This window comes from Saccopteryx bilineata, chromosome 12 (genome assembly GCF_036850765.1).
Source record: "Saccopteryx bilineata isolate mSacBil1 chromosome 12, mSacBil1_pri_phased_curated, whole genome shotgun sequence".
NCBI lineage: Eukaryota > Metazoa > Chordata > Mammalia > Chiroptera > Emballonuridae > Saccopteryx > Saccopteryx bilineata.
Window position 1 is genome coordinate 30822234 of NC_089501.1, and position 23075 is coordinate 30845308.

Here is a 23075-nt window from a genome sequence, read left to right on the forward strand (position 1 = left end):
GGTAGCCATGTAGATGACAAACTCTACCACTATTAAAAAGCAGGGTCTTGCGTCGATAAAAGGAAACATCTTGACGACTGTTCTATAGGCGCAAGTTTTAGATGATGCAACTACTTTTATCTTTCCTCCAACAGCATCTGATACCTTGTGCAACTTCATTGCTAAGTTCCTTCTCCCTTTCTTCTCCCCGCTCTTTCTTTATTTCCCCCACCCCCCTCCTCAGACACAGAACCACACATGCAGCTACCCTGGGTGGCACAGCACCGCCATTGCCGACCACACCAGACCTCATGGAGACAGTGCACCTGTTTCCTGTTTGGAAGAACACCACTCTACTCCATCTCTGCCTGCAGATCCTGGCTCCTTACCTGAAGAAAGTGCCTCTCCAGCAAGGTGCATGATCGTCCACCAAGGAGCCATTCTGGATAATGTTAAGAACCTCTTAGAATTTGCAGAAACACTTCAGTTTATAGATTCTGTAAGTAGAATTGTTAAGGCAAGTTAATGTTTTTAGAAGGGGAAGAGGAAACCCATTTCTCAAATCATTGCCATTTTCTATAGCAACTATCATATTACTAGCATATTTAATGTAAAGGTAAGAGTATGATTTTAGTTTTTCTGTATATTTTCTTTCAAAGATCTGATTCCGTAGATTACCCAGATAAAAAGTAGTTTTTCACTCATTTCCTTTAAAATGCATTTTTTGAAAAAATAGTGAAGTTAATGACCTATAGGTAAAGCTTTGGTATAGGGATGGTATTTGAGTTATTTTTTTATCTCTTAATTTGTTTACTTCTTTGTGTTTCTCTAGAATTGTGCTTTTCTTTTGGATAGCATATTAAGAATTATGTTTACTCAGAGCTTAAAGCAACCTTTCAATATATTTAAAGTGGTAATAAGTTCATTGGTGGTGCATGTCTTTCTCCACAAAACATTGGTTATTGATTACCAGTCCCAGTCAGGTCACTGAAAAAAACCACCTTCAGTGAAACAGAGTTAAGTTCAGCCCCTCAAAAGCAAATATTCAATTCATTTCCTTTGTTTCCCAGTTGGTTAAAAAGCATTTCTTTGCGTATCCATCAGGCAAGGGATGAACGTTGCCAAGTGTGCCATCTAGAAAAGGGTTCCCTTTTGCTTTGGATTGCATGCAATTACTAGAGGACCCGGAGGTCACTCATGTAGGACCAGCCCTGAGGCAGCGTGGCAGACCTCCCGCGCAGTGTATCAGAACAACTGTCAATCCTGACGCTGTCGCTCCAGGAGTCAAACAAGGGGGCCAGGCAGGTGTTTTCTTTGCATTCAGCATCTCTTTCTCAGTGCTGTGTTTCAGGTGATGGCACACATCATGCACACACTTGCCTCAGAGTTCTGCGCCTCCCACATTGTTTCAGGATTCTTCATCATGGTGTGACCTCAGCAGTCTCGAACTCTTTGAAGAAGCAGATTTTTCACCTAGCCAACAGCACGTAGGCAAAGTCCTACAGCTCCAGCAAAGAGAGGGCAATGGGACTAGACCTGCAAGAGATCCTAGCAAACGCAAGTTGAGTGAGGGTTCACTTGGGCCGCTCAAGCCCCTCCCTCCGGCAAGGCACAGCACAATCCCGCTGGTCATCCTCCGAACAAAGCGGCGCCAGGCCAGCCCCTTAGCCACTGGAGACTCTAGGTCCTTCATAAATGCTGACGTCAGCAGTTCAACTCCCAATCGGTCCCCTGTCAAAAGCCTGTCCTTCTCCCCCTCGCAGGTAGAGCACATTTCTGCACAGCTGTTACTAATTTTCAGCAGACTACTGAGCCTTAATAATCTAGAAACTAATCCTTTGGAACAATGACTAATGACTGTTGCCCTCGCTGATTTTGTTCTGTCATTGAATCTAGCTGGTGCTAAGTCAGACTGTCTCCCAGAGTTCAGGCTGCCTGTGGGCTGACTGATGATTTTGTCATGATTCTCTTTTGGGTGATTTGAAAGATGAGTAGTTGCATGAGATATGCTTTTATTTCCTCCAACACTAAAGTTTAACATTTCTTTCCCTTTCTCTTCTCCCCTTCTTTACCTCCTTTTAAAAACTCTTAACGGATTTTCTGCCTCTCTGTTCACTTACGATGTGATTCACTGACCCAGGGGAGGAGGGAAGCAAACTGTACTTGGGTTGCACCTAGAAAGTTTAAAGGTTCCACTCCATCTTTAAGTGGAGAAGTTTGGGAAGACGATGAGAAACAAATGCTTACGGAAAACAATATGTTTTCATTTCCTTTTCTCAATATTGGCTCTTTCGAGTTGTGCCGTAATATTTGATTAGCACATTTTTTGCCAATGAATCGTCTTGTTTCATATATTATTTTTAAAAGCATGGAAGTGATCATTCTTATCATAAACTTGTGTTTCTTAATTTTGAAAATAATTGAAGTCAATAGGTAATTTGGCACTTGAAAACATTTTTCCAGTTATGTCTGTCGAGTTTGTGTTCAGAACAACTTCAGGTACAAACAAGTGATGCACTCCCCCAAATAGTCATCTTGCCTCTTGCTTGCATCTTCCAAATTGTGTTCTGATTAATATTTATTATGCAAGATTTTAATAGATGTTCCAGAGAAAAACATCTACTTACATCCTAAGTTTGGGAAACACTGAATTAAAAATTGGTTTCTTGACTGCAGACCCTCTCAGAGTCTTTCATACACTGATGTGCATCGTGAGTTTCTAAGAGGAAGTTATGCTCGGTGTGTTTCCCGAACTTATTTTTACCTTGGAACTGTTTAAGGAACACCTGTTAGGTCCCTAGAACATCAATGTTCTGAGAGACACCTTTTATGAGTCAAGAATTTTCCACATAATGTAAACCTTCTATAGTGATGGCTCGTGGATCATTAAAGACGGAAAACAATATAAACGAAAAGCAATCGTTACTTTCCCAAAAAAGTCACTGTAACACTTTTAAACTTACTGAAGAGTGCATCTCATTTCTTTAATGGCGAGTGTCATTTATTGAGACTATTTTCTGACAATTTTGCAAGTTTTCCAGCATTGACCCAAGATTTTGATTCTTGGAAATCAAACTCCAAGTCTTGATGCTCAATTAAAATAAAACAATACCCTGTCCAACACTACTTGTTGTTAACATCCTTTATTATTTTATATAGTGGGTCAGTAAAACATACTTGCTTGTTATCACAGTGTGATTTTTAAATTGGGCTGAATAGAGAATGACTTGATCTAAGTAATTTCTTGTTCTTCCCATGTTTAGTTCTTAAACACTTCCAGTAATCATGAAAACTTGGACCCGGAAATGCCTTCTTTAACTTCTACCCCTCTCAGTGGTCACAAATTTACTGTTGCGACACCATTTCATAGAGACCAGACTGTGAAAGCTCAAAAGGAAAATACTATGTAAGTTCTTGGCTCAAGACTAAAGTTATTTATCTTAATTACTTATATTTAATTAATGGAATATAGTCCCCAAATGTCTGATCCACTTGTATGTATATAATCATGTATATTCCACACTGACTTGTCTGTCCTGAGTCTGTTACAACTACCTAGAGGTGGAAGGCAGGATGATAAACTACATTAACTTTTGTCGTTCACTTTAAATTTTCTTATATATACAGAGGTAGTTTTCATGTAACTTTTCCATTCAGTTTCCTTACTGTTTGTTCAGTAAGGCCTTTTCTTCTTCACTGAAAGTAAGATTTTCAACAGCCTTTTCTCTTCGATTATAAACGTCAGAGTAAGAATGAGTAGGGTTCTTTTCAGTTCGTATTTTTTTTACTTTTATTTTTTCCTTTTGAAATTTTATCTATAGATAGGACTACTTCTGACATCCCCAAAAATATTATATGATTAGAATCCTAGCGGTGATTAAGCAGTCATTTATATTCAATAAAGGCCTAACCAATTCAAACAAATGGCAGAGAACATCAATATGAGTCATAACAAACCTTTAATCTCATTATTTCCAAGGACAGTAAGTACAGTTTAAAAGATTAACATGTTTTTCTATTGTGGGCCCTGTTTTAATGATTAGATAAAATTGATTTGTAAATGACATCAGATCTTCACAATGCTTATGGTTATTATAAAGACCTAGGGACAGCCCAGGCTGGGTGGATCAATGCACTGAGGTCACTGGTTTGATCCTTGGCCAGGGCACTTAAAAGAAGCAATCAGTGAGTGCGCAACTAAATGGAACAACTAAGTGGAACAGTGAATTGATGCTTCTCTTTCTTTCGCTCTTCCTTCCCCTCTCTCTCAAATCAATGGAAAAAAAATTTTTTAAAAAAACCCTAGGGCCAGTTCACATGTCTTCAGAATGATTGAGAAAAGATAAGAAATATTTTAATGCCCTTAGTCTTAGGGGGTATAATATTTGAAAATATGTGATGTACATAATATCTTTTTCTTAACAATACATGTATTATTAAACAGCATACCCAATTCTCTATCAATAACAATCTTATATTCATAGAAAAATATTAAATATAATAAAGGAATGTAAGGGACATATGTTCTTGTATATTGAACCAACACTTGTTTTCTTTTTAAAGTTTTAGAACTCCAGCTATCAAAAGGTCAATCCTAGAAAGCTCTCCAAGAACCCCTACACCATTTAAACATGCACTTGCAGCTCAAGAAATTAAATACGGTCCCCTGAAGATGCTAGTAAGTGTCAGCAAAGTTCTTGGGTTTAGGTGGCTTACTAGTTCAGACAGAACTTTTCCTCTGATGCAAACATGCCCACTCTTCCCTTCAGCCTCAGACACCATCTCATCTAGTGGAAGACCTACAGGATGTGATCAAGCAGGAATCTGATGAATCTGGAATTGTCCCTGAGTTTCAAGAAAATGGACTGCCTTTGCTGAAGAAGATCAAACAAGAGGTAAATGTGAGATCCTCTGAAAGGATCCTGTGAATGCTGTTCCCTTTGTTCCTTGTGGGCAGCTTGATGTGTCTGGAGTCAGCACTGTGTGGCAACACCACTTTTTATACAAGATTTTCCTACAAGATGCAGTTCAGAGGTCCTGCCAGGCTGCGGGCATGTGGCCTTTCATTTGCGAAGCTGAGCCACTTCTGTCTACTTCATGTCTGAACAGACAACATGCAGGAGAGGATAGAGCAGAGAGAAGGGAGCAGCTTTCGACTGTATATAGATGGACAGGTGATCAATACATAGATATTTAATTTTCAGGTGTCTTGGAGAATTGAAATTGAAATTTAAATAATAGTATCTTTAATTCATAGTATAAAAGGATTTTAACTTGCAAGGATCAAAATTTGAGTTTGGTGGCAAGAAATGTTTCTAACAGCTTAGATACAGTACCTCTTGAATTTATTTTCATGTAAGGATAAGTGTTTAAGAGCCCGGCCAGACATTTACTCTTTTTTTTTTTTTTTTTTTTTTTTTTTTTTTTTTTTTTTTTTAGCTAATTGAGATTTAATTGACAAAATTGTACAATATTTAAGGTGTACAGTGTGATGACTTGATACATGTATACACTGTGACAGGATTCACCCCCACTGAGTTCCTTACTACATCCATCACCTCACATAATTACCTTTTTTTTGGCGAGAACATTTAAATTCTGTTTTCTTAGCAGATTTCAATTATGCAACACAGTGCCATCAACTATAGTTAGCAGGTTAAACATTTGCTCAGTAGGCCTTATTCATCTTACAGAAATTTCCTCTTTAGTGTAAATGTTACGTGGGAAGTTCTGGTTCTAGAAACAACAAAGCACTTCCTGTTTGCTTTCAGGTGGAATCTCCGACTGAGAAAGCAGGAAACTTCTTCTGCTCCAGCCACTGGGAAGGGGAGAGTCTGAACACTCAGCTGTTCACACAGGCATCGCCCGTGGTGGATGTGCCAGTAAGTGCACGCCCATGCTGTGGGATGCTGGGCCTCGCAGAAGTCTGTGTGCAGCATGCGGGGCCACTGTGGTTTCAGCACTCCTTAATGCACCATCGAAACGTTCTCTCTCGCATGGTTACTTCTGTGTGATTATTAGTGTTGACTATAAAGTTGAGATTTTGTCTATGTATATGTTCTGTTCCAGGGAGGATTTTGTCATTATTTCTTTTCTTAGGATTTAAGTGTCCTTACCACTTAAAACATCTGCTGTATGAATATACGTATTTTCCATGAAAATAGGATGTTATTTTTTTTTACTTTTAATTTTCATTTAAATGCAGTATTTCCTCCTCGTTTAATTGTCACCTGGTTGGTTCGATGCAACATGCAGCATAGTGCTAACCACGGTGTCTATAGCAGTTGAACTTTATTATACCATACATTTGATTGTTTTGCTTACCACTATTTTTTTTTTTAACAGACTTTAGTCTTTATGGTAGTTTTGGGTTCATGGCAATGTTGAGCAGAAGGTACAGAGATTTTCCATAAGCACACTGTCCCCACACATGGACAGCCTTCCTCATTATCAACATTCCCATTAGAATGGTACATTTATTACAGTTATCACCCAAAGTCCTTAGTTTATATTAGGGCTTCCTCTTGGTGTTGTACATTCTATGGGTTTGAACAAATTTATGATGTATATCCACCATTGTAGTATCATACAGAGTAGTTTCACTGCCCTAAAAAACTTCTATGCTCCACCTCATCACCCCTTCTCCCCCCCCCTCAGTTCTTGGCAACCAACTGGTCTTCTGTCTACATGGTTTTGCTTTTTCCAGAATGTAATATGGTTGGAATCATAGTATACAGCATAATATGTGGCTTCTTTCACTGAGTAATATATACTTTTGTTTCCTTCATTTCTTTTTATGACTTGATAGCTCATTTCTTTTTAGCACTTAGTTAACACCATTTTTTTTTTGTATTTTTCCAAAGTTAGATGTGGGGAGGCAATCAGTCAGACTCCCATATGCGCCTGACCAGGATCCACCTGGCGTGCCCACCAGGGAGTGATGCTCTGCCCATCTGGGGTGTTGCTCCATTGCAGCTGGAACCATTCTAGCGCCTGAGATGGAAGCCATCCCCAGCGCCCGGGCCAACTTTGCTCCAATGGAGCCTTGGCTGCGAGAGGGAAAGAGAGAGATAGAGAGAAAGGAGAGGGGGAAGAGTGGAGAAGCAGGCGCTTCTCCTTTGTGCCCTAACCGGGAATTGAACCCGGGACTCCTGCATGCCAGGCCAATGCTCTACCACTGAGCCAACTGGCCAGGGCCAGTTAACAACATTTTTAAAGTTTGTAATTTGTGATTGGTTGTCCTTTATGGTGAATCAAAGCTAGTAACAATTGCTAATATTTATTCAATATGTACTAAGTGGTAAGGGCTGAGTGGTAAGGACTATTCTAAAACTTTTAGATATATTAAGTCATTTAAATATCTCAACAGTCTTACAAGGGTGGTAACATTATTTCCATTTGACCAGCTGAGTAATTAAGACACAGGGAGGCTTAGTCACTTGGTCAGAATTATATAGCTAATACATAGGGTTCTGGGTTAGAACTCAGAAAGTCTAGCTTTTAATTACATACTTTTAACCATTATACCCTACTGCTACTAATCTGTAGTATATAAAATAAGTGTTTCACTCTGCAGAGATTAGCAAATCTTTCATTGTTAAAAACATGTATTTGATAATTCATTTAGCAGATTTTTTAAAATTTAATTATTGATTTTAGAGAGAGAGAAAGGAAGAGAGACAGAAACATGGGTCTTTTTCTATATGTACCTTGACCAGGGATCAAACGTTCAATCTTGTGTATTGTGACAATGCTCTCGAACCAACCGAGCTATCTGGCTAGGGCTCGCAGATTTTTTTTAGTGCCTGTCTCATGCCTAGCTTTTTTACTTACTGGTGTTTGCCTCAGTGGGATTAGGGTTAGTACATAATTGAGTTCCCCTTTTAGCTCATTAAGAGAATTTCTGGCAGATACCTACATTTTTTCCCACTAATGTGTATTATCTCGTAGCAAACTACTCTCTATAGTGTCAGAATTGCATAAGCTCTCATATTATCCAACTTCATTTGAATTTCAAATTATTCTCTTTCCCTTTAGAATATTCTTACAAGTTCCGTTTTAATGACGCCAGTATCAGAAGATGAAGACAATGTTCTCAAAGCATTTACAGTTCCTAAAAGCAGGTCCCTGGCAAGTCCCTTGCAGGTAATTACAATTGGAATAGTGTCTTCAAAGTCATTCACTGAAAAACTGTCATCTTGTTGGGTTTTTAAAAAGATTTTAGATATAAAACAGTGGTACTTTTACAAAACTCTTAATATCTAAAAAGTCCTTAAATTCCTTGTTGCTAGAAGTTTTTATTAGAGCAGGTTCCCAATGCATGATGAAGTGAAATGTTTCTTACTGTGTTTGAAACTAATATCATATATTACATGTGTCAATATCTCCTTCTGCATTTAAATAGTCTATAAAAGGTTAATTGGTATAGTTTACATTTTGTTCCAAGATTTTTTTATGCTCCATCACGAAACCATGAACACTCCGACACTGTTTAGATTTTAAATGAAGTCTGAGATGAGCTAGTTGAAAAATAATTACAATTTATTTGACGATCAAAATAAGAAAGTCAAGTGTCGATGTCATGTGGCTAACCTGTTGACCAGCTGTTTCTGGGTTTTAATATCAAAAGAGATTTCCCTTGTAACTCTGAAGTCCGTGTATGTTGATAAAATATAGCAAATTCCAATAAATCCTTATTTGTACTTACACCAAATATAAATAAGAATGCAAATTTACTCCCCTAAATTATTTAAAGCAGTTCCCAACATTAAATAAACCAACACCCAGCCACCTGCAGACCCTCCCTTCCATCCCTAGGAGCTCCCCTGAGGGGAACTTCACAAACCCTGGAGCATATCAAGGACTTGAGTTCAGAAGTGGACAGTCGTGTGTACTGTGATAGGACGGTGTGCTTTGAGAGCTTACCCTTTCTTTAAAGGGCTTTCCCCTCATGGCGGTAGGCCTTCTCTCTCCCAGTTGTGAGTATCTTAAAACTTCCTCTTTTTAAGTATTTGCTATGGTTAGCATTATTTTTTAAATGATACAAATAATGTAATGCAGGTAATAAAGTTGGAAAGACTACCAGCATTTTTTGATGCTTAATTCAATCAGATTGCTTTCCTTGTGGCCTCTATCTGATCCGATTGCTTGGTGAAAAACAGCTGTTGACCTGAGTGTGGATAGGGAATGTCAGTACCTGTGGGGAATCTGGAGTAGTTCCTGAGTCAGTCAGGCCTGCATAGGTCCCATGTGCAGAAGACTCAGGATATCACATGAATTAGGAGAGGCCAAAGGGAACAGACTCCATCAAGCCAGAAGAAGGACACAGAAGGCGTGTTAAGAAGATGTCAAGGCAAAGTAGCTATTTCCAAATTTCACCTAGCCCTGATCTTGGCTCCAGAAGGGAAACACCTTCTTTGTTTTTCTTTCCCTCTTTCTTCTTAAATTACATGGCCCTTGGTTTTCACAACATAGAATTAAACTAAGTGCTATTTGTGCATCAAGCCAGATTAAGTTTTATATATATTTTGTAACTTAGACTGGGACTCAACCTACATTTATAGCAGTATATAAAAATGGCGTTCTAAATTTCAAAGAGCAAATATGTAAATATATTTGGGGACAGTTATCATTACTTAGTTATCATGATTAAGGTGAAAACCTTTAGTTATTTTCCTAAAATCGATTCCTAAAAGCTTTTGGCACAAGCAAATACTGGTTAGCCAAAACCATTGAGCTTAACATGGTACTGATATAACATATATGTTATATAAAATCAGCAAGTCTTGAGTACAGTTGACCCTTAAACAACATGAGTTTGAACTGCTCAGATCCATTTATTTGTGGGTTATTTTTTGGTAGGCCTTCTGTATAATCCTCAAGTTTTGCACCCACAGATTCAACCAACCTCAGATCAAAAACAGCATTTTCAATCTGCACTTGGTTGAATCTGCAATTGCAAAGGGCTGACTGTGTACATTGATCTGCACCATCTTATATAAAGAACTTGAGTATCTGTATTTTGGTCTCCATGGGGGTCCTGGAACCACTTCCTCATTGATACCAAGGAAATGACTGAGTTTTTAGCAGAGTTGAAAGTTATATAGACTGTGCAAGGGTCGGTGCTCCCAGCCCTCATATTGTTAAAGGTTAACTGTTTTATATAAAATATAGATTGTCCAAATGTTTACATTGAAATTTGTAATGCTATTGCATTTTTTCAAAATCAGTATGGAACTTTATTATCAACATATTTATATTTTATCTCATGAAAACATTACTTATCTTTGAAACTCAAAATTAAGAAGTTGCTCTACTTTATTAATCTATATTTTTAGCATATTACAAAGTCCCATTTGGCACTCTACAGATCCTAACATCTGTATACTCAGATTAAGCCAGCTGTGTACATCGCATGGTGAAGGTGATATCTGTCAATTCTACTAAACTGAATAACTGAGATGCAAACGTTAATTTTAGAGTTAATTCTTCTACCTGCATTATATGGTTTACTGACTTACATTGTCCAAATATATTTTAATAACTTATAATAGGTGACTAATTCATTTTAAGAAATATATATTAAATGAATGAATGCTATACACCAAGTATCTCTACTGTTTTGTAACATGAAGATCTAGTTTCTCATGCCATAGAAATATGTGATTTTTAAAATATTTCAAACTTATATGATAAATATTGGAAAATATATCAAATAATTCTAAATACTTAAACATATATTGCATATACTTCATATAATCTTAGTTCAATAATATTTATATAAATTTTTATGCAGTTTGGTTATTCAATTTGTTTAAAACATAGTGCTTCAATGTATGTTATCATAGATAATTTGACCTAATAAGGCAGATAACTCAGGGATGGTATTATTGAACATATTTTGCCTTTGTTAAATGATGTGGCTATTTGACTTAATAGTACTTTTTTTTTAAAGAAAACAGAGTACTTTATCTAACCTGTAAGTCCTGTAATCTGTACTTATAATAAGTCAAATATTAAGTGAGATTTTAGCCAAATCCTATATTTTTATCATAGTGCTTTTAATTAAAATGACTGAATATGATTCCTAAAATATTTTAAAATTCAAATACTCCTAAAATATTTGCCACTTGTAATAGTGCAATTGATTGTCTATTCTAATTATATAAAAAATGTTTCTTAGATACAAGAACAGTTTACTGAAGACTACAATAACTGTGCAATTCTGTATTTTGTCGTTTCGGGTTTAATCACTCCTGGCTTATGGAAATAACACCTTAAACAGAGCCATTACTACTTTTGAGGCCCGGATACTGGGCCTTTATGGTTCAGCTTATAATGTACATATAAATGCACGTGCTTATACAAAAATAGGTGTAAATTATATTTTGACATTTTAAAATTTGAAATGCAAGTAGCCATGAGCTTAACATTTCATTATGATAGATCTCAAACATACAGAGAAGTATAGAAACTATTCTATAATTTTGATTTAACAATTATTAACATTTTTGCCATATTTATCTCATCTATGTTTTTATGAAGCATTCTAAAATTCCAGACAATGCAACATTTTATTCTTATATCTCTCTAAAAATAGACATTTGCATATATACCCTAATACTGTTATCATACATTATTATTAACAATACTTCCTTGATATTCTGATTCTCAGGCTGTATTTAAATTTTCCCATTAATCCAGAAAAGAATCTTTTTATTATTTGTTGGATCAAAATTGAAACGGTTTCACACATTGCATTTGCTTTTTGGGTCTCTTAAATCTCTCTTAATCTCTACACCAATGCTGTCCAGGAGAACCTAGGCAATGATGGAAGTGTTCAAATGTGCTGCTGTCCAATATAATAGCTGCTAGTCATACGTGGCGCTTGCAACATGGCTAGCGCTACTGAGAAACATAATTTTCACTTTTATTTTATTTAAATGGCTTTTATTTACTAGATACATTTCCTTCTTCTCTTCCTGGAAACTAGACAATTCCCCAAGGTGCTCTGACCATTTTAGTGGGAAATGTATGCAGAAACTAAAATCAAGGTGCTGAGTATGCCCAGTTGTTATGCGGGTTGTTTTGAGAAGCAATAAATTTTACTAAATCAGAACTCTCCACATATCCCCTAATACATAACCTATAAACTTAAATAGAGGCAATTGTTAGCCATTATGCATAAATAATGTTATATTTGTTTTTAAAATAATTTATGCTGACCTTTTTTTCCAAAAGTAATTTGTGGCAGTTTTATAATCTTGTAATTGTTGGGTTTCTTTTTTTAAGGTGCTTTCATTTTAAATTGTAAAAACAGATAGGGACTCATAATAGAAATGTTCTGAGACTTTTTTTAAAACCTTTTTTATTGATTGCTTTTAGAGAGAGAGAGAGAGAGAGAGAGACAGAGACAGAGAGAGAGAGAGAGAGAGACAGAGACAGAGACAGAGAGAGAGAAGAATTCATTTGTTGTTCCACTTAGTCGTGCTGTTTATTTGTTGCTTCCTGTGTGTGCCCCGAGGATGCTCTAACAGACTAAGCAAACTGGCCAGAGCCTGTTTTGATACATTTTGATATTTGTTTCTTTTGTGTAGGTCAGAATATGTGAGATTTTCACGTTAGACCGTTATTCTATTTTTCCCATGTTGTGTGGGGGTAGAGGATAGTCTAGAAGCTCAAAAATGATTGCAAGTGAGGAAATAAACATTCTGTCTAGAAAGCTTGCACTTTTCAAAAAGTTACCCTGAGAGAGCCTGTGTCAGGCAGACACAAATGTACATATACATACACACACACACACACACACACACACTCACGCACGAGCTCCCTCCTCAGCACGAGGTGCCTGTGTTTCTCAACACACTTTTAATTTACTTTAAATTTGAAATGAATACATTTTACCACCAAATGTTTCTTAAGATCGACATTTTCATTAGTAGATCTGAAACTGCTTAAATTATAAATGTTCTGAACTTCTGTATTTTTCTCTTAAATTATAATTTCCTTTTATTCCTATTTAAAACCCAAGTGTAAAGATGTGTTCATATGCCTTTTACTCACTCACTTTCCTCTTTTTGGTAACCACAGAATGACAGCCTTAAATTTTAATTTCCTGACTTGGCTTGTCATGGCCTTGCTTTTTTTGAAAAGTGAGTTTAAGTAAATTTTTCAAGCCACTATCATTTAAACACATTTGTACAGCATCAAAGAATCTTAAAATATTTTTGTAAGCAATTGAAACTCACTTTTTCAGTTCCATGCATTTTTGGATTACTCCTATTTTTCTGTGAATTACTTAGGATTTTTTTTAAATAGGGCAAAACCATTTTTGCATGATCAATATTGCTGAGGAGTATAATAAATTAGGATGCAGACAACAGCAACCTGGGCTGTTGCTGGGTGGGTCTAGACACTACCATCTTCTAATTAATTACATGTCTTTAATTCATTAACCTCTTCAGACCAAAATGCTCTTGTCTTTATATTGGGATCATAGTATATCCTTCACTCATCATTCAAGGTTGCTATGAAGTTCAAACGGATATAATAAAGCTTTCAAAATGGCGGCCCACTTACCAGTGTACATTGGTGGTGTATTATTAGGCAAAGGCTATGTAAAGCCCTGTCCTCAGAAACACAGGCAAGAAGGCCTCACAGAGGGCCGGTCTTCTTGCACTGTGGTGTATTATTTCCTCTAACACACTCTTTCTCATTCCCTGTTCCACTCTTGCAGAACTGTGTCAGTGGGTCACCAAAAAAGATAGCTGGTTCAGCTGATTCCTGAAATAAAGGCAGTCAGATCTCTTTGGTGTAATGGAGATGAAACAACTCATTCACTGGGTTTCTCTATTTTTCTGTTACTTCTTTTGGCATGTCAACAGATATGGAAAGAGTCTGTCTATATGTGACATATAACTTTCGGGGCATTTTTTAGTACAGTGTGCTGTTGTTGGCCTGCCCCCCTGGCTACATGTATATTAATTTGGCTCTCCTTTTGGGTCACTTTTTTCCACTTGTCCTGGCAAGAATTTACATAGCTGTCAGTAGTATTTCAGGAAACTACTTTTAATATCTGTTATAAATTAAGCAAGTTTGGCAGGTAGGAAAAGGTAGGAGAGAGTAAAGGGTGGGGAGATAAATGGTGATGGCAGGAGACTTGACTTTAGGTGGTGAATAGACAATACAATATATAGATGATATATTATAGAATTGTATACCTGAAACCTTTTATTGACATTTTTTTGAGAGGAGGGGAGACAGACAGACTCCCACATGTGCCACAACTGGGATTCACCTGGCAAGCTCCCTACAGGGCAATGCTCTGCCCATCTGGAGCTGTTGCTTAACAACCAAGCTATTTTTAGTACCTGAGGTGGAGGCTTCGCAGAGCTATCCTCAACACTCTGGGCCAACTCACTGGATCAATCAGGCCATGGCTGTGGGAGGAAGAGGAGGAAGAGAGAGAGAGAAAGAGAGAAGAAAGAGGGAGATGAGTGTAGAAGCAGATTGTCACTTCTCCTGTGCACCCTGACCAGAAAGGAATCAAACCCCACAAATCCACACACCAGGCCAACGCTCTACCACTGAGCCTAACATCCATTAACTAATGTTATTCTAATAAATTCAGTAAAAAATATTTTTAAATAAATAAGTTAAGCATGTTTCCTGGGTATAGTTTTTGGGTTGACCTGACAAAGGCTAAATGAGTGGAAAAGCATGTTAAGCTCTCCAATCCAGTGTGTCTGGCTCCATATATGACAAGTTGTGGACTTTTTGTTTGGTTTGCTAAACACTGATATTGAACCTTCCTCAGGCCAGCAAAGATATACTTGCTATAGAGCAATTTGACACTTGTCTTAATTTTAATAGGCTAGAACTAATATGTGACTAAGGAAAGAGCTATTCTTTCAAAAATTTAGATGCTCTGGGCTATGCGTTACAAGCTGTTGCAATGTCTATACACATGTAAGATGGGAGAGACCCCCTAGAGATATCTAGGTCAAACTCTAAATTTAGGCAAAGTCCCTGCGTATTAGCAGTTATTAACTTAAGGCTTGGATGGAAGTGACAGATTGGTGGATGGGGCAACTTCCTATCATAGCCTGGACCTTCTGTCCCCTAGCTTTTAGGGCTCTTCTTTATGACAAGTTAACCACCCTGAAGTTAGGGACATTTGATTGTTTTATGCATTTATGCATAAGAAAAGTTGGGTAACCATCAACCTTAGCAACTGTTCATCTCAGGTTTATCCATGACTTTCAAGATACAACTTAAGGATTTCTATGTTATCTCTTGTAACTGATACATTTTAAAAAGATGCCCCTTTGGGAGGGAATTTTAACTTTTAGAATTTTAGTCCAAATGATTTTCTTCAGATGGATTAAATAGAATAATCAGATCGTCATGCCTGACCAGGCAGTGGCATAGTGGATAGAGCATTGACCTGGGATGCTGAGTACCCAGGTTTGAAACCCTGAGCCAGCTTCAACTTGGGCTCATCCAGCTTGAACATGGGCTCATCATCTTGAGTGCGGGATCATAGACACGACCAATGGCTGCTGGCTTGAGCCCAGTTGTTGCTGGCTTGAAACCCAAGGTCACTGGCTTGAGCAAAGGGTCAATCGCTCTGCTGGAGCCCCCCAATCAAGGCACATAAGAGAAAACAATCAATGAACAATTATAAAGCTGCAATGAGGAATTGACGCTTCTCATCGCTCTCCCTTCTTGTCTGTTCCTCTCTCTCTCTCTCTGTCCCTCTTCCCCTCTCTCTCACTAAAAAAATAAATAATCAGATCATCTTATTCTTTTGGACCTCATTCATATCTGCTTATTATTTAAAAAAAACAAAACAAGCAAAGAAAAAAATACTATCTCACAAGTTGCTTTGGTTTTAATCATATTTTATCACTTATTCAAATTTTTTATTAAGCCTGCAAATTGTAGAGCACATAGCTTGCTTCTGACATCAGCAGCTATTGTGTGAAGCAGCTATATGAATATCATAATAATAGTAGTTGTTGTTCAACATGATGAAAAAAACTATTCTTTACCCTAAGTGGAAAATGTGAAGATAATCTGACAGAAAACCACCTGTGGACATCGTCTTGTCTCCTTTTTTTTTTTTTTCCTTCTATTTTCTACAAAGGATCTGAGTATTTATTTAAAGTGCTTTAGCAGGATATCCCAGTTAAAACTTTGACAGTCTATTTACAGTTCACTTCTGCCCAGGGGCAATTAGAGACAGGGTTACAGGATAAGCAAGGTGACTCGCAGGCAAGAGGAGGAGGATGTGCAGTAGGATTATTAATGTTGAAATGAAGCCGGGGAGAGTGACATGTGCAATAGTAGCACAGGTTAGTAATTTAACAAGAATTCATCTGCACAGATCTGTAGTGCTTATCAATTCTTTATTGTAAACGGAACTAAAATTTAAAGAGAGGGAATGGGAGGATGTACAAAGATCTACATGTCAGTATTAAAACATACTCTTCCAGCACAAGGAGATTTGATCCTTGTTTGTCAAAACTATTCTGTCTGCTTGAAAAGTTGGCCCGGGGCCCCAGGCCTTCAAGGTAAGGAGGGAGAAGGAAATAGCAGGAGAGGCAGCTGCCATTTGGGCTGTTGGACCTGACTGGTTTTTTAGAAATTAAATTTAATGGGGTGACCATGTTCCATAAGAACACATAGGTTTCAGGTAAACATCTCAGTAGCATTTGAGCTGTTGATTGCGTTGTGTGCCCACCACCCAAGTCAGAGTGTTTCTTTTCTTCCCCAAGTCCTTGGACTTCTGCTCTTCCTTTCATGCTTGTAGTCATGGGTCTGTGTCTGCTCTGGCCAGGTTTAGTCATTCACGCTGTGAGACGTGCTGGCTTTGGGCTCGCGCGGCGTAGACAAGGCAGCACCGTGCACTGACTGTGTGCTCTTTGTTCTGTACACAGTGGCTGCTGTGTCCCTGCCTTTGTCGGCACTGCGAGCTTCAGACGTTCTCTTCTTAGGCCCTGAGCTTTAGGGCTTATACACCCTTGAAATGCTCTGCTTTCTAGAATTTGAATATTTCAGTCAACTTGATTTCTTTCTTGGTAAATTCCATTTTGACTTAAGAGAAGCTGATGGAAAAGGATTCTCAAAGTCCTAATTTAAAATACATGGTACCTTTATATTGATCTTGTTTTAACTATCTGGCCCTGGAGGAAGAGCCAAACATGATGAGCCAGGTGGGAGATTCAACAAGAATACTGTCATATTTCAAGTAGCAAAGATATTAAACTGATGAGACCTGGTATGAGAGACTCCTGAACAGACTTTGGGAATTCTGAATTACCTTGAGTACCAAATTGCCAAGGGTCAGAATTTGACTTTTACCACAAAGCATAGTAAAAGCAAACATAAGATGGTGTCAACATAGTTTTAAGATACTTAGTTTGGCCCTGGCCAGTTGGCTCAGCGGTAGAGCGTTGGCCTGGCATGCGGGGGACCCGGGTTCAATTCCCGGCCAGGGCACATAGGAGAAGCGCCCATTTGCTTCTCCCTCTCCCCTCCTTCCTCTCTATCTCTCTCTTCCCCTCCCGCAGCCAAGGCTCCATTGGAGCAAAGATGGCCCGGGCGCTGGGGATGGCTCCTTGGCCTCTGCCCCAGGCGCTAGAGTGGCTCTGGTCGTGGCAGAGCGACGCCCCAGAGGGGCAGAGCGTCGCCCCTGGTGGGCGTGCCAGATGGATCCCGGTCGGGCGCATGCGGGAGTCTGTCTGACTGTCTCTCCCCGTTTCCAGCTTCAGAAAAATACAAAAAATACAAAAAAAGGAAAAAGATACTTAGTTTATACATGTCAAAAATTAATTCTATATCAACTGAAGTACAGGTAAGTGGAAAAACTTATCCAGAGAAGAGCATTCTTTGCTGTCCTTTTATCTCCATTCTCACTTCATTCCCTTTTCCCCGGCATGTGTTTGCATGCATTCCTTCAAAATACGTACTTTGGCTTTTTGTACCTTCATGTAGTTTTATATTTACATATAGGATATTAGTGTATTAAGATATTTTATTTCGCTGCTTCTTTTGTCACTTGTTTTTTAAGATCCACGGACTTTGTTCTAGGTGCACCATCAATTCTAGTTCTTCATGGTGGACACCCACCATACTTAACTGTTTGCTACCAAACGGTAGTTGGTATATGTCACATTGCTACAGTGACTATTTAAGCGCAAGCTCAAAACTTGAGATGGTAACATTAATATTATTTTAATTAGGTTTCTAGTATCAGTTTGGTGTTTCAGTGCCGCACTGAAAATTTTTAGCAAGAACATGGACGTCATCAACTAAACTAAAATATAAAATTTGTATGGACAGGGAAACACCCACTTGTTTGAGCCCAGAGAAGCATCACTTACTCAGAACTATCCAACTATCCATAGAATGCTGTAACTACCCTGGTAATCTTTGTTGTGGAAGACACTGTGAGTCAGTGGCAGAAGTCAGCCCCTGCGCCTGTCATCTTTGTGATCCACAGTTCCAGGATAATAGTGCAGTAATCCATCTTGCTATATAGTAGTTCAGGTTCATTGTGGAGCCTCTAATCCTTCAGAGTAAACACTTACATGTGAACTTGGCTGGTGCCTTTGACATTGGTGATGAGATGGCGTGGCAGGTTGGACAGAAGCTGGGGAATCCAGTCTGTGACCTATGAAAGTTTACAAGTTAAGATACGTGAGATTTGACCTCACTGAAACTTTGCACCAGCCCCTAGGTGAGGAAACCCCCTCACCTAGGAAACCCCTAATTTTGAATGAACAAATACCACGTTCATTCAAAATTATTATAACTCTTTGCTAAAAAGTCTGATAACTCCAACACCCCATCCAGGCCCTTCTTCGACATTCCAAGGCCTTGCTGACCCCACAGTTTCCCACTGATCGGAACTCGAATGGCAGCAGCATCTTACATTCCCCGGGGCCTGGGTTCACATTCTTACTCCATCACTTCTTAGCTGGGTGACCTTCAGGTTTCCTAAATCCTCTCTTCATTTTCAGTTGCCTGGTCTGTAAAACAGGTGCAGTGTTCTGCATGTTTTATGTGAGAAGTAAATGAAATGACACCTGTAAAACACTTGGCAGTATGGGAGGCACATAGTAACCAGTTGTGAAGCGTTGGGATTGAGTCCACTCTACCTCTTCCTCTGTCCCAGGCCCTCCCACGAGCAGCGTACAAACCTCAGCTTCCTGACTTTTCATACTATTTCTTCCCCTGGGTTATGCTCCTGTCTCATCCTGCCTTTCTCGAGCCTCCCTATTCTTGCCCTTTTCTTAGAGCAGTGATTTTCAACCAGTGCTCCATGGCAGACACTCTAATGTGCCGCAAGAATTTTTAAAATGTGCGCCACCTATTTAGTCAGGGACACTGATCTCTTTTCCTTTAGATTGTGAAATAAAACATGACAACACAACAATCGCTGTCCAGTGTGAATGAATCAAAATTATACCTATATTTTTGTCAGGTCTGCAAAAATAAATTTTTTGGCGCACTGCAGAATTTTAGTAATTAGTTTACGTGCCAGGAGATGTAAAAGGTTGAATGCCACCCTAGAGCATTGCCATGGCAATCCCTCGGTGTCCCGTCCCTCCTCACCTGGCGTGACACCACACCCCTTCACACTGCCTCTTACTCCTCCACCTGTTTCACATGAGTTCATTTTGTCTCCTAAAAGACACTCGGGGCTTTAGAGAACAGAAGTCTCTCTGTTCTTATTCTTCTTTTGTCCTGTGATAAAAGAAAACCCCTTTGATGTCAATGGCAGGAATAGTTGTGCTTTTTAAAAACCACTGGTTTAGTTTTGAGCTCAGAAGCACCAAATCTTGTATCTGCCTGTGTTTCTGTTTCCCTCTTTGCATTCACTGCTGCGGAGCTCAGAGCCCAGGTTGAGGGGTACATTTAACAGATGCATTATTATACTTCATGGCGAGGGTTTTGCGTACAAATCTTACCCCATCTTCAGATTATTAATTTTTTGTACATTTATCTACAACCCTGCCTTGTCCACTTTTGAAACCCTATTATATTGTCTTTCCTTTGTAAGCATCTCACACCGTTTAGGGAGCTAAGTAGGGCACAGAGAGTTAGAAGCCACACAGAGGGAAGGGAGGAGAGCCAAGGCTGCGCAAAGGCAGATCTAGATTCAAAACCACTCCACAGCTTACCCTCACAATGGCCTTGGTCAAGTTATCTCCACTGAGTCTCCATTTCCTGCCCAATAAGGAAACGGTGGACTTCCCTCATGGGTTAGTTTTACTGTGCAAATGAGATCGTGTGTGAAGTGCCAAGCACTGGACCTGGGTCGGGATGCTGCCCATTAGATATAAGTTCCGTCTTACATCTTCTAGTGTGTCTTTGAAAAGGAGAGCAAAAGCCCTGCCCGTATAGCTCGGTTGGTTAGAGCATTGTCCCAAAGCACAGAGGTTGCCAGTTCGATCCCCAGTCAGGGCACATACAAGAACAGATTGATGTTCCTGTATCTCTCTCCCTTCCTCTCTCTCTCTCTCTCTCTAAAATCAATAAGATAAACATTTTTTTAAAAAGTAGAAGAAAAAAATGACAAAAGAAATAAATGAAACCTCATGGACATGGGCAACAGTGTGGTAATGAGGGGGTGGATAGGTGAATTAAAAGGTAATGGATAAAGACTCGACTTGGGGGAGTGAGCACAATATTGTATACAGAGATGAGTTGTAGAATTGGGCACCTGAAACCCATATAATTTTATTAACCAGTATCACCACAATAAATTTAATTTTTAAAAAGTAAGCTATCCTGGTAAACAGGTATTTCTAAATTAATTGTTATTTAATTGATATTAAAAGAACATATGCTGTGTTTAGTAACTGTTGATCAATGCTATCACAATGGGAGTTCCTTCTTTTAAATAACTCAAGTTTGCTACCCAGAGCTCACCTTAGGTGTCTGGAGAATTATGCCCGTTCTTTGTCTCTGTAAAATCAACCTAATAGATAAAAGGCACTCACGTATGATGGCGTGGCTGTATCTTAATATAACTGTTTGGAGTGGACTTTTTTTTCTCTTAGTGATAAACAATTTCTAATCATTAATAACATTTAACGCTGGATTCCTGGGTGTCAGAGAGTTAAGATTTTATCTGACAAAGGCTCCCTGGGGTGCGCCACTTTGCTGTCTGAAGGTCAAAGTTCCCTCTGTTGGCTCTGCTGGGATTTGGGACCCCGTTGGGGCCTAAAGTATGTGCTTCCTGTCTGACCTGCTGTTGCCTTCTTCTTCCCCCTTAGCCTTGTAGCGGGGCCTGGGAAGCTGCATCCTGTGGGAAGGTGGAAGATCAGATGACAGCTTCCGGTCAGACTTGTAAATATGTGAACACCTTCTCAACCCGGACTCTGGTCATGTGAGACGTTTCCAGACGAGCATTATGGTTTTCAGAACACTTCACGTCGACTTAGGATATATCGTTCCTCTACCTGAAACTTCTCATGAATGGAAGCAGAACCTATTTTTGTTGTGGTACAACAGATAAGGGCAGCACCAAGTGCATCTTAGGTGGATGAAATCTTATCAGATTTCACCCAACTAAAAGGATTTTTTTTAATAAATAAATAAATAAATAACAGGATTACCTAAATTATTAGGTAATGAACTGTAGTCAGTTGTTAATATCTTAGGGGAGATTTTTTTTAAAAACATAAAGCAATCTATTTGTATTTTAGAGGAGCCAACAAACCCAGTATTTTTGTTCAGGACGTTTTGGAGATTTTACACATAAAAAGGTACTCCAGTATTTCACTTTTCTTAATCACTAAACACGATGCATTACTATAAACGTTGGTTTAACACCACAAGATGATAACTAATCAAGATTGTAAATGCTCATTTATGTGGTTAATAACATTGGAGGTACATTTATTGTACTAAACCATTTTAATGAGTCTTTTTTAGCTGGCTTTAAAAATTATTACTGTACGAAATAGTTTTTTATAAAAAATTTATATTTTTATTCAGTAATTTAATTGTGTAAATGCCAAATGAAAAATGTGGTTTGCTGCTATTCACTTAGCCTGTAGTCATGCTGCTAGTATGATAGGGGCAGTAGAGCTTCGAACAGAGAGAAGGGAAACGGGGTGGTAGGCAATCGACTGCGCACTAGTATTTCAAACTTTTTTATTTTTTTATATATATACTTTTTTTTTCCTTTTGTAATACATTGGGAAAATTATTTGGGAGATTTTTTTGCATTTTTTTGGTTGTTTTTTTTTTTTTGGTTGGTTTTTTGTTTTTTGTTTTTTGTTATTGTTGGTTTTTAAGAGCATGCGTTGCACTTCTTTTTTGGGAGATCTATGTTGTTAATGTCCTATGTTTTGTTTGAGTTCAGCTGGACTGTTCTTCAATTCAGAGTCCAGTGTTTGTTCAGCATCCTCCAAGGGTTTGAAATGTTTGGTGTCAGACCTGTTTGCAGCTGGGCCTCAGAGACTGGGGTGCAGAGCCATTTGCTGCCTTAAGAACATTTGGTGGCAGGTGGACAGCACTGAGCTTTTAATACGGTGAGATACTTACTGCCTTTAGTGAAATAAAGCTGTGCCCTTATTTTACTTACCTTTGGCTTCTCTCTTCCTTGTGATTGTGGATGTCAATTACACTTTTTAAGAAAATGGAGTAAACTCAGAGTCCTTCCGTCTGTTAATTTTTACACCATCTGAACCTCACTCAAAGAAGCCACAAATCATCACTTTGGAGAAAGAAGAACAAGAAAACCAAGTTCATTCTCTCACAAAATAATCGTGTGCAAAATAAGAGCTGGAAGTCCCAGCAACAACATTTGAATATGGATAATCCAAGAAGAGTTCATGTACAAGGGTACTGATAGCACAAATGTTGGCAGGGAGTAAGAGGACCACGGGAGTAGTGCATGCGTGCCCACGGGGGTGAGCCTGAAGATCACTGCCCTGTGAGTCATAGAAAGCAAGAGTCCCTGCCTGACCAAGCGGTGGTACAGTGGATAGAGCATCGGCCTGGGATGCTAAGGACCTAGGTTCAAAGCCCGGAGGTCACTGGCTTGAGTGCTGGCTCATCTAGATTGAGCGTGAGAT

At 38.7% G+C, this 23075-nt stretch overlaps 1 protein-coding gene across 2 annotated transcripts in view; it reads left to right on the forward strand.

The window, feature by feature from the left end:
• The window catches only part of MYB (MYB proto-oncogene, transcription factor), a 36413-nt gene extending 14838 nt beyond the window's left edge, over positions 1–21575 (forward strand). Inside the window, exons 9-16 of one of the 2 annotated variants that reach the window (XM_066248354.1) lie at positions 224–478; positions 1392–1742; positions 3243–3385; positions 4543–4657; positions 4749–4874; positions 5751–5861; positions 8017–8124; positions 21267–21575. In XM_066248354.1, coding sequence (XP_066104451.1) covers positions 224–478; positions 1392–1742; positions 3243–3385; positions 4543–4657; positions 4749–4874; positions 5751–5861; positions 8017–8124; positions 21267–21383 — 1326 coding nt within the window. In that variant the 3' untranslated portion in view covers positions 21384–21575. The remainder of the gene's footprint in view (positions 1–223; positions 479–1391; positions 1743–3242; positions 3386–4542; positions 4658–4748; positions 4875–5750; positions 5862–8016; positions 8125–21266) is intronic. The other variant, XM_066248355.1, reaches the window with a different exon arrangement.
• The last annotated feature ends 1500 nt before the right edge of the window (positions 21576–23075 follow it).